This window comes from Pan troglodytes, chromosome 1, assembly GCF_028858775.2.
Source record: "Pan troglodytes isolate AG18354 chromosome 1, NHGRI_mPanTro3-v2.0_pri, whole genome shotgun sequence".
Taxonomy (NCBI): domain Eukaryota; kingdom Metazoa; phylum Chordata; class Mammalia; order Primates; family Hominidae; genus Pan; species Pan troglodytes.
The window spans coordinates 213966305-213979186 of record NC_072398.2 but is presented as its reverse complement, the minus strand read 5'-3'; the positions used below and the strand labels follow the sequence as shown (position 1 = coordinate 213979186).

The 12882-nt window shown below is 53.7% G+C and overlaps 1 protein-coding gene across 3 annotated transcripts in view; it reads left to right on the top strand.

Moving 5' to 3' along the window:
* PADI1 (peptidyl arginine deiminase 1) overlaps window positions 1-10970 on the top strand; it is a 40581-nt gene extending 29611 nt beyond the window's left edge. For 2 of the 3 annotated variants that reach the window (XM_016955003.2, XM_063789008.1), the window contains exons 12-16: window positions 2562-2706; window positions 3864-3957; window positions 4951-5030; window positions 5882-6007; window positions 8974-10970. In XM_016955003.2, coding sequence (XP_016810492.2) covers window positions 2562-2706; window positions 3864-3957; window positions 4951-5030; window positions 5882-6007; window positions 8974-9207 — 679 coding nt within the window. In that variant the 3' untranslated portion in view covers window positions 9208-10970. Of the gene's footprint in view, window positions 1-2561; window positions 2707-3863; window positions 3958-4950; window positions 5031-5881; window positions 6008-7155; window positions 7370-8973 lie in introns of all 3 variants that reach the window. The other variant, XR_010149098.1, reaches the window with a different exon arrangement.
* The last annotated feature ends 1912 nt before the right edge of the window (window positions 10971-12882 follow it).

Here is a 12882-nt window from a genome sequence, read left to right as displayed (position 1 = left end):
GTGCGTTGTCCTAGAAGGCTTCCTAGGGGCAGCCAACGATATTGACGCTTCTTTGCGAGGCCAAGGTGGGTGGATCACCTGAGGCCAGGAGTTTGAGACCAGCCTGGCCAACATGGTGAAACCTCGTCTCTGCTAAAAATACTAAAATTAGCTGGGCCTGATGGTGCACGCCCATGGTCCCAGCTACTTGGGAGGCTGAGGTAGGAGAATTGCTTGAATCCAGGAGGCAGAGGTTGCGCTGAGCCAAGATCATGCCACTGCACTCCAGCCTAGGTGACAGAGCAATACTCCGTCTAAACAAACAAATAAATGAAGGAAGGAAGGAAGGGAGGGAGGGAGGGAGGGAGGGAGGAAGGGAAGGAAGGAAGGAAGGAAGGAAAGAAGGAAGGAAGGGAGGGAGGGAGGAAGGGAAGGAAGGAAGGGAGGGAGGGTGGGAGGGAGGAAGGGAAGGAAGGAAGGAAGGAAGGAAGGAAGGAAGGAAGGAAGGAAGGAGGCAAAGTAGTGTGGAGTGGACCATGTTGCAGGCAGAGGGAAGCGCTCAGGCAGAAGCCTGGAAGCCAGAGAAGGTACAGCTCAAAGGAAAAGTCGAAAAAACTCGGTATGGGTGGCATGTAGATGGGCAGGGATGGACCGGTAGGACCTCAGGCGGGGGGGGGCTCTGCGGGTCCAGCTGGGGACAGAGTTCAGGGAGAAACCATTCTGTTCAGATGCCTCATGGGGCAGTTCTCTCCTCCAGGATCCTTGGGACCTGGGCTCAGGAGCAGAGAGCTCAGAGGATGCAGGCTCAGGGGCGGAGAGCTCGGAGGATGTAGGCTCAGGGGCAGAGAGCTCGGAGGATGCAGGCTCAGGGGCAGAGAGCTCAGAGGATGCAGGCTCAGGGGCAGAGAGCTCAGAGGATGCAGGCTCAGGGGCAGAGAGCTCAGAGGATGCAGACTCAGGAAGGGGAGGGGCTCCTTGGTGTTCTCCAAGGACTTTGCTCCCTTCTCTGTCCCAGGCTTCTGCCCCAGTCTCTATATCACACTGCAACACATGGACATCCTTACCTGTCTGCTCCCACAAGCCTCACGAGCCAGTGAGCCAAGCCAGGAGCCTTCTCTCAAGGGTGCAGGGGTCTGCTCTGGGAACTCCCAGGCACAGAGCAAGGACCCCACGTGGGAAAGTGAGGGGTCTCCTGTGTGGACATGTCCCCATTCCATTGGCTGTTGGATTGAAAACCAGGAATGAGGCCTTTGGTGGACAGATAGGACCTGAGGTTTGAAAAGGGTTGGCTACGTATTAGGACCACATAGCAAGTTAGCAGTACGGTCAGAACCCAGGTCTCCTTCTACCTGGGCCCCAAACTCAAATTTAGCACCTCAGGCTGCTGTCCAGTGACCCTGCCTTGGTTTCTGACCTCAGCAATGGACAAAACAGACAACCAAACATTCCAGCAGAGAGAAACAGACAATATGTGAACAAAACAAATAAGTATCTCCAATCATATATATGAATATGGTATGAATGCATGAACAAATGCATATAACTTTAATTATCTGGGCCTCAACTTCCTCACCTGTAAAATGGGGACAGTAATAGTCCCAACCCCACAGGGCTGTCATAAGGATTAAATGAGGTAGCCTGGGTAAAGCATGTGTGTGGCACATGTCAATAAATGTTTGTCTCAGCTTTGCTGAGAGTCTGCTGTTTAAACAAAGCCTTGAAGGAAAAGAGGCAGTTAGGCCAAGCACAGTGGCCCTCACTTGTAGTCCCAGTGCCGTGGGAGGCCGAGGTGGGGGGGTTGCTTGAATCCAGGAGTTTAAGACTAGCCTGGGTGGCATGGCGAAACCCACCTCTACAAAAAATACAAAAATTAGCCATGCGTGGTGGCACATACCTGTTGTCCAAGCTACTCAGGAGGCTGAGGTGGGAGGATCACTTGAGCACGGGAGGTTGAGGCTGCAGTGAACCATGCACTCCAGCCTCTAGGCTGAGCAACAGAGTGAGTGAGACCTTGTCTCAAAAAAAAATTAAAAAAGAGAGAGAGAAAGAAAGAAAAAAAGGAAGGAAGGAAGGAAGAGGAAGAAAGAGAAAAGAAGGAAAGAAAGAAAGAAGAGGCAGTTAAAGATGTGGCTACTTAGGAGAATATTCCAGGGTGTAGAAACAGCCATGCAAAGGCCCTGAGGCAGGAGCAGGCTGGAGACAGCAGATCAGCAGGGAGGCTGGTGGACCTGGAGCCAAGTGAGCAAGGAGGGGCGCAGTGGGGAGTGAGGCCAGAGAGCTTGGCCGAGCACGCTTCAGATGTAACTTGGAGCTGGTATTTGTATGTATATCATAGGGTCATCAGGAGGATTAAACAAGACACTTACTGCGAGGACCCTAAGGACAGCACACAGTAGGTGCTCAAATGCACACACAAATGCACAGTCCATTCTCTGCTGTCTTGGCTTCTCCACGCTCTACGCCCCAGTTTAAAGCGTTCTTTGAGCAATTCCGCCCCCTGGTGGCAGATCTGATGATGACTCAGGCAAGGCCTGATGCCTTTCAGGCACAAGGTGACTGCCTGCCCTCTCCCTCCTGGCCAGGTCCGGTGGGCGGCAGATGGCCAGGGCAGTGCGGAACTTCCTGAAGGCACAGCAGGTGCAGGCACCCGTGGAGCTCTACTCGGACTGGCTCTCTGTGGGCCATGTGGACGAGTTTCTGACCTTTGTGCCTACCTCTGACCAAAAGGTGCGTCCCCTCCCTCCCTGCCTGAGCCACCTCTGCCCTTGTCTGACCTGATGGGATGAGTCAGGGCAAAGCCATCTGGAACCAGCTCAACCCTGTGCCCCGAGTAAGCTCTGGATTGGGACATTTTCTGGGTCAGGGCACCCTGACACGCTCATCCTCACACTTCCAGGGTATTTGTGCTTGGACCCAAATCCCTTATCCAATAGTCAGGAATGATATTGATAATAATTGGTAATATTTATTGAGGACCTACTATGTGCCAGATACTCACATGTTTTAATTCATTTAATCCTCCAACAAGCCCGTCAAGTGGGTGCGATTATTATCGTCCCATTTTACAAGTGAGGAAATTGAGGCTCAGAAGGGCAATTAACCCATCCAAGCTCACACAGCCTGCAGGTGTCAGGATAGGATTCAAATCCGGGTTCTGGGCCTCTACAGTAAGCCTTGCAGAGGTGGCTGGGGAAGGCATGGCCAGGGAGCCAGCAGCCTGGGAGAGGAGGCTTCCCAGTGACTAGCGGTTACAGCTGTGCTAGGGACAGCTCTGACAGTGAAGGAGGAGACATCTGAATTGGGTATTTTGTTTGTTTTTTGTTTGTTTGATTTTCGAGACAGAATCTTGCTCTGTTGCCCAGGCTGGAGTGCAATAGCGCGATCTTGGCTCACTACAACCTTCATCTGCTGGGTTCAAGCGATTCTCCTGCCTCAGCCTCCCAAGTAGCTGGGATTACGCCACCATGCCCGGCTAATTTTTTGTATTTTTAGTAGAGACAGGGTTTCACCATGTTGGCCAGGCTGGTCTCAAACTCCTGACTGCCGGTGATCCGCCCACCTTGGCCTCCCAAAGTGCTGGGATTACAGGCGTGAGCCACCACACCCAGCCCTGAATTGGGCCTTGAAGGAAGAAATCAGAATGCCCTGGTGGGCAAAATGCAAAGGGCCTCCAGGGAGGGAGAACAGCACAGACAAAGTTCTGGAGGTGGGAACCTGCTTGGAGGACCGGGAGAGTTGCAGACAGTGCTTTGTGGCTGGGGTGCAGACCGAGTGGGAGAGGGGAGTCCCAAGAACTGTCAGGCCCCTCCTGAGTCCTGAGTCTGGGGTCTCCTGTGTCTAGGGGGACCCTGTCCACTGAGCCATTCTCCCTCCCTCCGTGCCAGGGCTTCCGGATGCTCCTGGCTAGCCCCAGCGCTTGCCTCAAACTCTTCCAAGAGAAGAAAGAAGAGGGTTATGGGGAGGCAGCCCAGTTTGATGGTGAGTGCCAATGACCCGGTCACCCCTGGGGGACCCTGCCCTTTCATCACCATCCTTGGGTACAGCCCCTGCACCGGCAGATCTCTCAGCTGGACTCAGAACCCAACACCCACTCTCTGTTTCTTGGGTCCCCAGGTCCTCTGATGGGTGGGGGAGTTCCTGGGCCACACCCCAGGAGAGGAAAGGCACAGGAAGTCATGAGTGCCCCAGGTGCCGGTCAATGCCAGGCATGTTCTTGTTCTCGCTCCCGTTTGATCTCTCTCCCCTCTTCCTTATCCCTGTTCACAGAAGTGGAAACTGAGGCTCAGAAAGGAGAATTGGCTTGGCCAGGGCTATGCAGCCAGGGAGCAGCAGGGCTGGGGCCTTGAGAGAGGAAGGAGGAGAAGCCAGGCTTGGTCAGGGCCCCTCTGCAGAGCTTCCTGCAGGAGCTAACAGACCCTCCAAGGGCTTGGTTGGCCCATCTCCCCTCCTTATCACAGCCTCAGTGTTCTTATCTGGGGAATATCTGGGGAATAGAGCATTGGAATGGATGTGGTGCAGACATCCACAAGGATAGCCCTGAGTTCAAATCCTGGTCTTGGCATTTGCTGGCTGTGGTATCAAGGGTGTGTTCTGAACCTCTCAGTGCCTCAGTTTCCTCTTCTCTGAGTTGTAGATGATAATTAATCCCTCCTATAGTTGCTTTAAATATTAATAATACATTAAGTAGGACGCCCAGAGCATGGCAGACATTCAATAATGGTAGCTGTGCCATAATTATTAGGCTCCGAGTCCAGAGTCACTTCCTGAGGGGTTCCTTATCCATCACCAGGTTTTCCTTGCAGCCATGGCTTGGTCCCTTCAGGGTTCTCTGTCTCTGGCTTTCTCTGTCCTGGCTTCTGACCCTGGCACTGAGGTAGGAGGGAAATCCTGGCCTGGATTATGTAGCCCCAGGCCGAAGACGGCCTCCAGGCAGTGCTCCCTGAGCTATGTACTGTCTTTCTCTTCTTGCAGGGTTAAAACACCAGGCAAAAAGAAGCATTAATGAGATGCTGGCAGACAGACACCTCCAGAGAGACAATCTTCATGCACAGGTGAGAGGCAGGACCACCAGCTGCTCTAAGGGGTCCTTTCCCTTCCAGGGAGAAGAAGCCCCAGGAACTGGGTTGGGTCAGAGATTCAGCGCTGGAGCTCTCATGGTCCTGGGGGCTGCTGGGGCCTGCAGGTGGGATAGAGCCTCTGCCTTCAGGAACCCACAGTCTGATGGAAGAGACAGAGCCATGCCCTCAGGGAGCTCCCAGCCTAATGAGGGAGACCTGGCCCCACTCTGGGGCAATGACCTATTTTCACAGAAGCAAATCTGAGCCTCTCATCTGAGAAGTCTGGTGAAATGCGAGAGACATGGTGGGGAAATAGGACCTTGCGGGGCCCAGAGGTGGGGTGGGTAAGATTCAGGGGAATCCTGTGAGAACAGGTGAAGCAAGGTGTCAGGAAGGGGCAGGGCTCTCCCCAAGGATAAAAAATGCCTGCCCCATGCAAGGTGAAGGGGCTAGCACAGAGTCGGTGCTCAGTTAATGGGAGGAGGGCCCTTACCCCTTCCCGGTAGTGCCCAGCGCTTTCTCCTAAGCTGCTGAGAAGGGACAGGAGCATCAGCCATGCTGTGGCTGGGGCTGGGACAGTGTGTTGTGCTGACAAGAACATTTGCATCCAGAAACTGCCTGGGTTCGAACCCCAGCTTTGGCACATCCTAGCCTTGTGCACTTGAGCAGGTTGCCTGAGCCTCAGTTTCCCCCGGACAGCAATGGTTTCTATTGCACAAAGCTGTTGTGAGGCTTCAAGGAGCTAGCGGGCCCAGAGGGCTCCACACGGGCCCAGCGCACAGTAGGTGCTTGGCCAGTGTTATGCTCTTCCTAGTCCTGGGCTGCCCAGCTGCCTCCTTCCCCAGAAATGCATTGACTGGAACCGTAATGTGCTGAAGCGGGAGCTGGGCCTGGCAGAGAGTGACATCGTGGACATTCCCCAGCTCTTCTTCCTGAAAAACTTCTACGCGGAAGCCTTCTTCCCAGACATGGTGAGAGCCCTTGGGCAGGGTCCTGCTGGGGGGGTCTGCGGGGCTCTGAGAAGAAGCACTCCCTGGCCCAGGGCAGGCTGGTGCAGAGGCTGGAGGGCCCTGCGGACCTCTCCAGTGTCTGCTTTTGTGAATATAGAGAACATTCCCATCAGTGGCTCTCAACCAGGGCAATTTTGCCCCCAGGGGATTTTTGTTGCCTTAGTGAGGTGCATGCCCCTGGCATCTGGTGGGTAGAAGCCAGGGATTTCACTAAACATCCTACAGAGCATAGGATGCCCCGCCACAAAGCACTTTTTTTTTTCTCACCCAGATGGAAAAAGAAAGCGTGGTTTGGTTCCAAGTGTTTCAGGCTTCTGTCTCTGGGTCTCAGCTGCCTGCTGTGTTCCCCACCACAGCCCCTCACTTGCTGCTCCCCAGTGGGGGTCCTGTGTCAGGCTGGCAGGGCAGGTGGGGTGGGCGGTGGCCTCGCTGACTCTCATTAACAGGGCAGCTGACAAGGAGATGAGCAGATGTGATCTCAACCGGGAGGGGCCTGAGCGATGCTATCGGGGTGGGCCTGGCCCAAGTGCCCATTAACCTCTTGGGAAAGGATGTTGGGGTATTGGCAGCTGGCAGGGATGGTCCCCCAGGATGGGGATAGACCCTCTTTCTTCAGACTGCGGTCTTTAGCTTGAATCCCTCTCTTGGAACAAGCTGAGGGTTGGAAGTGAATGTCGGAATCGGGATGGAATCAGGGTTGGAAGCGAATGTCGGAATCGGGATGCAATCAGGGTTGGAAGCGACTGTCGGAATCGGGATGCAATCAGGGTTGGAAGCGAATGTCGGAATCGGGATGGAATCAGGGTTGGAAGTGAATGTCGGAATCGGGATGGAATCAGGGTTGGAAGTGAATGTCGGAATCGGGATGGAATCAGGGTTGGAAGTGAATGTCGGAATCAGGATGCAGGTTGCAGGAGGTGGGGAGGGCCAGTGTGCTTTCCTGACCCCTCATGGGGAGATTCCAGCCTCTAGGTCCTGGCAGAGACCCCCAAGCAGGATTTCTCGACTCTGTAGCTCTACTGCTGTTTTAGGCTGGATAAGCCTTTGTTGTAGATGCTGTACAGTGCCTCACAGGATGCTTAGTGGCCTCCCTGGTCTCTACCCACTAGATGCCAATAGCACTCTCCCAGATGTGACAACCAAAAATGCCCTAGTGGACAAAATGGACCCTGATTGAGAACCACGGCTTGAAGGCAGTGTTGTCTGTTAGAACATTCTGTGCTGATGAAAATGTTCCATATCTGCACAATACAGTCCAGTAGCCACTCAGCTACCACCTGAAATGTGGCTAGTGTCAATGAAGAACAGAAATTGTAACTTTATGTAAGTTTAATTTTAATTTAAACAACTGCATGTGGCCAGTGGCTACTGTGGTGGACAGCAAAGCTCTAAGGGACTGCTAAGCTCTGGTTCTGGCTGAAGGTGGGGGGAGGGCCTAGGCTGGAGTGTGTGTGTCTGTGGTCTGGCCTCCGTCTGCCGGAAGCCCCTGCCTGTGGGTCATCCTGTGGGGATTCCCTAGCTTCGTTCCAGGCTCTGCTGAAGGATCCCAGCTTGTCTTCACTGGAGGGTCCCATAGGGAACACCCAGTTAACCCCTTGGTTTGTCATATGGGGAAACTGAGGCTTAGAAGGAGAGTGGGTCATGTGTCTGAGGTCACACAGTGAGCGAGTGGCGGAGTTGGAACCAGCCCCCAATCCCATGACTCCTCCTTTAGGAGGAAGCAGAGGCCTGGCTGGCTCTGGCCCTGGCCCTGGTCCTGGTCCTGGCTCTTTTCTCCTCTTTCTGCCCTTTGCCCCCTGCATGCCCCACCCCCACTCCCACCCCAGCATGTTCTGGCCCATTAGTGGGCAAAGAGGTAGTTCAGGGCCAAGGCCAGGGGACTGACCTCACGGGACCCTCCAGCTTTATGTTGGTCCCTGCCATGGATGAGGGTGGGGCAGACTTGAGGGTGGGGGGCAGAGCACGGAGAGTTTGAGGGCAGAGTCCAGGACAGGCTCACCCCAAACCCAAGACAGCCCAGAGCCGCCCTCTAGAGAGAAGGTCCGGAGTCCCCTTTGAACACCAAGGGTCACCCCTTGTGACCTCTTGCCATCAACCTGGGCTGAGATTTCCTCTAAGAAACCCCCATACCACTGCATGGGGGAGAATTCCCATCCCCAGATTAGGGCCCCAAGCCAGGTCCGCAACCAAGGGAAGGAGAGGTGCCCCCAGAGTTAAACTCAAGTGTCCCCAAAGGCTTTCAGCCCCTTCCCCCAACTCCTCAGTCCCACAGGTGGCCAGATAAAAAGAGCATGGATTTTGGCACCAGCCAGATCCAAGTCCAAATGTCAGTCTCATCATTCTCTGGCTGTATGATTATGTGACTTAACCTGTCTGAGCCACAGCTTCAGAGGGAGGCTGTGGGATTTAGTGATGATATATCTGGCACATAAAAGATGCTCAATAAATGCTAACAATGATCAGGGCTGCCAAACACAGTTAAGCAAGCTGTGCACAGCAAAAGCACACCACACTTTGGAAGACATCCACACCACAGACCTTGTAGGTGTGTATATTTGTTGTACAAGTTTCTGGCAGATGACACGAAAATCTCTTGTTCTAACAAAGTTGCTATAATATGCCAATTTTCTCATAGATGAAAGAAAGAGTTGGAGACGTTTGTTTTTTGTTTTTTGTTTTTGTTTTTTAATGTACAAAATTCCTGGTAGCCCTGGCTGTTATTCAACCTCATTTCCAACCCTGAATCTTTTTCTCCTCTGCTTTCATAGGCCCTAACTCTTGAGCAAACTCCAGTCCTAGAGCCCTTTCTAGGCTGTGGCTATGGACAACCCATTCCCCAGGGCCTGTCTCATTCTGGCAAGGAAGGGGTGCCAGAAGCACAGCACTCACAGCCAGACAGCCTCCCTCTTGCCTTTTCTCTTTTGCAGGTTAACATGGTGGTCTTAGGCAAGTACCTGGGCATCCCCAAGCCCTACGGGCCCATCATCAATGGCCGCTGCTGCCTGGAGGAGAAGGTGCAGTCCCTGCTGGAGCCTCTGGGCCTGCACTGCATCTTCATTGATGACTACTTGTCCTACCACGAGCTGCAGGGGGAGATCCACTGTGGCACCAACGTGCGCAGGAAGCCCTTTCCCTTCAAATGGTGGAACATGGTGCCCTGAGCCTGCCCCCACCCACCATCCTCTCTGCCCTCTTGCTAGGGAACCCTGCCAGGGTGAGGGCAAGGAACAACCACCTGGCCTCCATTCTCTTGGGGGAGTCTTGGCACTTTGCAAACATCCTGGCCACCGTGGGCACCAGGACACAGGGATGGATACCACCTACCCTCGCCTCTGGAATGGCCTACCCAACCCGAGAAGAATGCACCTCATTCTTCCCTGGCCTCTTTCCCACCCACAGCCCCCAGAGGCTCTAGATCAACAATGTTAGCAAGTTCGAGAATGGCTGTGGGAGGCCTAGGGAGATGGGCCCCACTTAGAATTGCTCCCCCTTCATTCTGATGCCTCCCTGGGGAACAAGGATAATGACTTTGCATCTGTACCTGGAACGGGGCCTGGGGGACCTGGGGTCTGGTGTGCCAGGCACCAGGCTGCCTCTGCTCTTGGAAAACTAGGAAAGGGGATCAGAAACATCCTCTCCCCGCTCTAGGTTTCTTCTCCCAAAGGGGACCCAAGGCTGTGACACTTACCTCCACCCCCATCCAGCACCCTTCAGCTGTGTGTGGACAAACAAGGACAGAAAAACCCAGTGTCCAAGGGCCAATTTAAATAGAAAAAAGACAACAAAATTTTAATAGCTGACTCCGACCTCAGAAGAGTGATTGCTACCTTTCTGGAAAGACTTTAATTACCAGAGCTGGCTTCTCCCAGCTCAGAAATGCTGAGAGGCCAACCTGAGGCCTGAGGACACACAAAGGATGACGGGGCAGGAGGGGATGAGGTCAGGGTAGCAGAGTGTGTGACGACGGATTTGGGGGCCTAGAGGTGTCCGTGGTTCCTGGGCTGGGATTTTGGACTCTGGATTTGAAGGGAGCTGGAGCTTCCAGATGTAGCAGGGGTAGGGGGCCAGATGTTAGAAGAGGGTGTGTGTGTTGGGAGGAAATTAGGTTATCTCTGAAGGTGGAGTTTAATTTCCTTTAATAGTCTTTAATTATTCCCCTTCATTCTGCAGGCAGTGGGAGGGGAAGGCTTGCCCGGTCTCTCTCAGCAACCCAGGGACCCTGCACATAGCTTAGGTTTCATCCCTGAATAAACCGCTGTGCAGGCCCATGTCCCCTCCCACAGTAGGGAAGACAGCTGCCACGGGAGGTTAATAGCCCTGAGTTAGGTCACTGAGACATGCACAGGCAGGCTGGTTCAGCTGGGCTGCAGGGCACGGGCAGGAGGAAGCCAGCCTACCCTCTTCCCCCACTGCCAGTGAGGCCATTGTAGGGCAGTTGGCCCTAGGGCTTCGGTCCATCTAGGTTTTCAGTGGTCCCTGCTGAGACCTCACACTGAGCCAACTACTGTCACTCTTTTAACCAAGAAAAGCTAGCCTGGAACTGCTATGGTTAAAGTGGGTGAGCGGGAACCTGAAAATCCCCTTCTGGAAGGTTCTACAGAACTCTATTCGCAAGCTCCTGCTTTAACCTGAGCGTCCTCTGCTCAGGATCATACCCCAGCCTGCACTGAGTCAAGAAGGAGAAGGAGGCTCTGAAGGGGCCGGGGGTGTGAGCTGGGGTTGGGACTCCCCTGAGAAAGAGCTGTGGGTAGGAAGGGAGTGAGCATTGCAGAGATAGGGCTGGGGGTCGGGGCCACACTGAGTGTGGGAAGCTCTGGAGTTGTTGCTGGGCCATCGAGGGGCCCTGGTGTTGGCTCTGAGAATGTTCTGGGTGACCAGTCACCTACTTTCTGATCAATAAAAATGTCGACATGCATTTCTTACAGGGCTGTCTACCCAGCCTGTTTGTTGGGTTGGGGAGGAGGGGAGGAAAGCGGAGAAGACTGCTTCCAGTTCCACCCACTATGAAGCTGCTTGGCTCAATTTCTGCTGCCACAGGCAGCCCCTGCTCAGCTAGGAGAGCCTCACAGTGCCACGGCCAGTGCCATGGCCAGTGCCAGGCAGGCTGATTCAGCAGGATGACTGGCACATGCCTCTTGCTCTGGGGCTGATGGCCCTGCTAAGATGGAGATCAGATCAGGGGAGGGATGGGTCCTGCCTCTTCATCTCTCCTCTCTTCCTTCAGCATCCCCTCCATCTCTCAGGGACAACAGGTCAGGGAGGCAGCCCGGGCCCTATTAACAGAGGTGAGAGTTCCCCAGCAGGGCTGGTTCCCAGGGCCACAGGCCACTACAGTTCCCTTTCTGGTTTTCGTTTTGTTTTCTTTTCTTTTCTTTTGTTTGAGACCGAGTCTTGCTCTGTCACCCAAGCTGGAGTGCAGTGGTGCTATCACAGCTCATTATAGCCTTGAATTCTTGTGCTCAAGTGATCCTCCCACCTCAGCCTCCTGAGGAGCTAGGAATACAGGCACAGGCCACCATGCCCAGCTAATTGCTGATTTATTTTTTACGGAGCTGGGGTTTTGCTATGTTACCCAGGCTGGTCTCAAACTCCTGGGCTCAAGCGATCCTCCCATCTTGGCCTCCCAAAGTGCTGGGATTACAGGTGTGAGCTACTGTGCCTGGCCCAATTCCCTTCCATTTTTGTGTCTGAAGCTTCTAAGTTACCTGGCTTCAGTGGTCTGATTTTGGATGCCTGAAATCATCACCCTCTCATCCTACACATTTGCTGCTGCCTCAAATTACACCCTTTGATACTCACTCACTTTATTTTAGCTTTTGTTGTGGAGTAAGAGGGCAAAAAGCTGCTGCCTATTAGTCATTGACACTTTAGTCTGAATTAACCACAAACCTGTTTCTAAAAGTTGGTATTAACAGAGGAGAAGTGAAGGCATGAGTCTCCTTCCAAAGACATATACAGTTCTCCGAGAAAGAGGCAGGTAGTGGGCCAGCACCCCAGGGAAAGCCCCTACTTTCTGCATCTATTCCCCATCTGTGCTCACAAGAAGGCTAGGGAGACTAAGGCTTCCTCCTGAGCTCGAACTCTTACCCAGGGCTCCCAAGGCTGACTCAGCCATCAAGCCATTCCACAGCTGAAAAAAGTGAAGCTGTCCCTTGACCCAGAAGTCCAGCAGTTCTCCTTGAAAAGAACATCTTTCCCAAAAACTGAGACATGGGAATGACAATCTCAGGGTCCTGTTGAGGCCCTTGAACTGGTGCAGATGTCCCAGCTGGAGATGCTGGGGAGCGGGTCCTGGTCCCCATCCTGTCTCAGGCTGTCAGCACTGCCAGGGAGAAGGGAGGAAACCTCTATTCAGCACCTCCTGAGCCTCCGCCAGGCAGGGTGCGTCTTCACTATTATCTCCCCCAGGGCCAGTGATTAGCTGCATTTTCTACAGATGAGGAAACCGAGTCTCCAAGAGGGGGGACACTGACACCCAAGGCCCTATTGTGGGTGCACGGTGGAGCCTGCCTCTGAACCCAAGACTTCTCTCCCTAGAGCCCTTGCTCCTGCTCTTCCAGGAGCCTGAATGCCCCTCTGACTTCAGTTTCCCACCTGACGACTGAGCTTTCCTACTCTGACATGCCAAGCTCCCCCTGGCTGGAGAGAGTTCTCACCCCCATCATTTACCGCTTTCAGAGGTTTTTGGGACCTAATAACAGCAACAATAGTAATACAATAACGCCAAGCTCCATACCAGAGCTCTACCAACGCTGGCCCCTGAGGCCTCACAGCAACCATTTTTCAGACGAGAAAAGTGAGGCACGAACAATTAAGAAACTTGCCCGGCCGGGCAT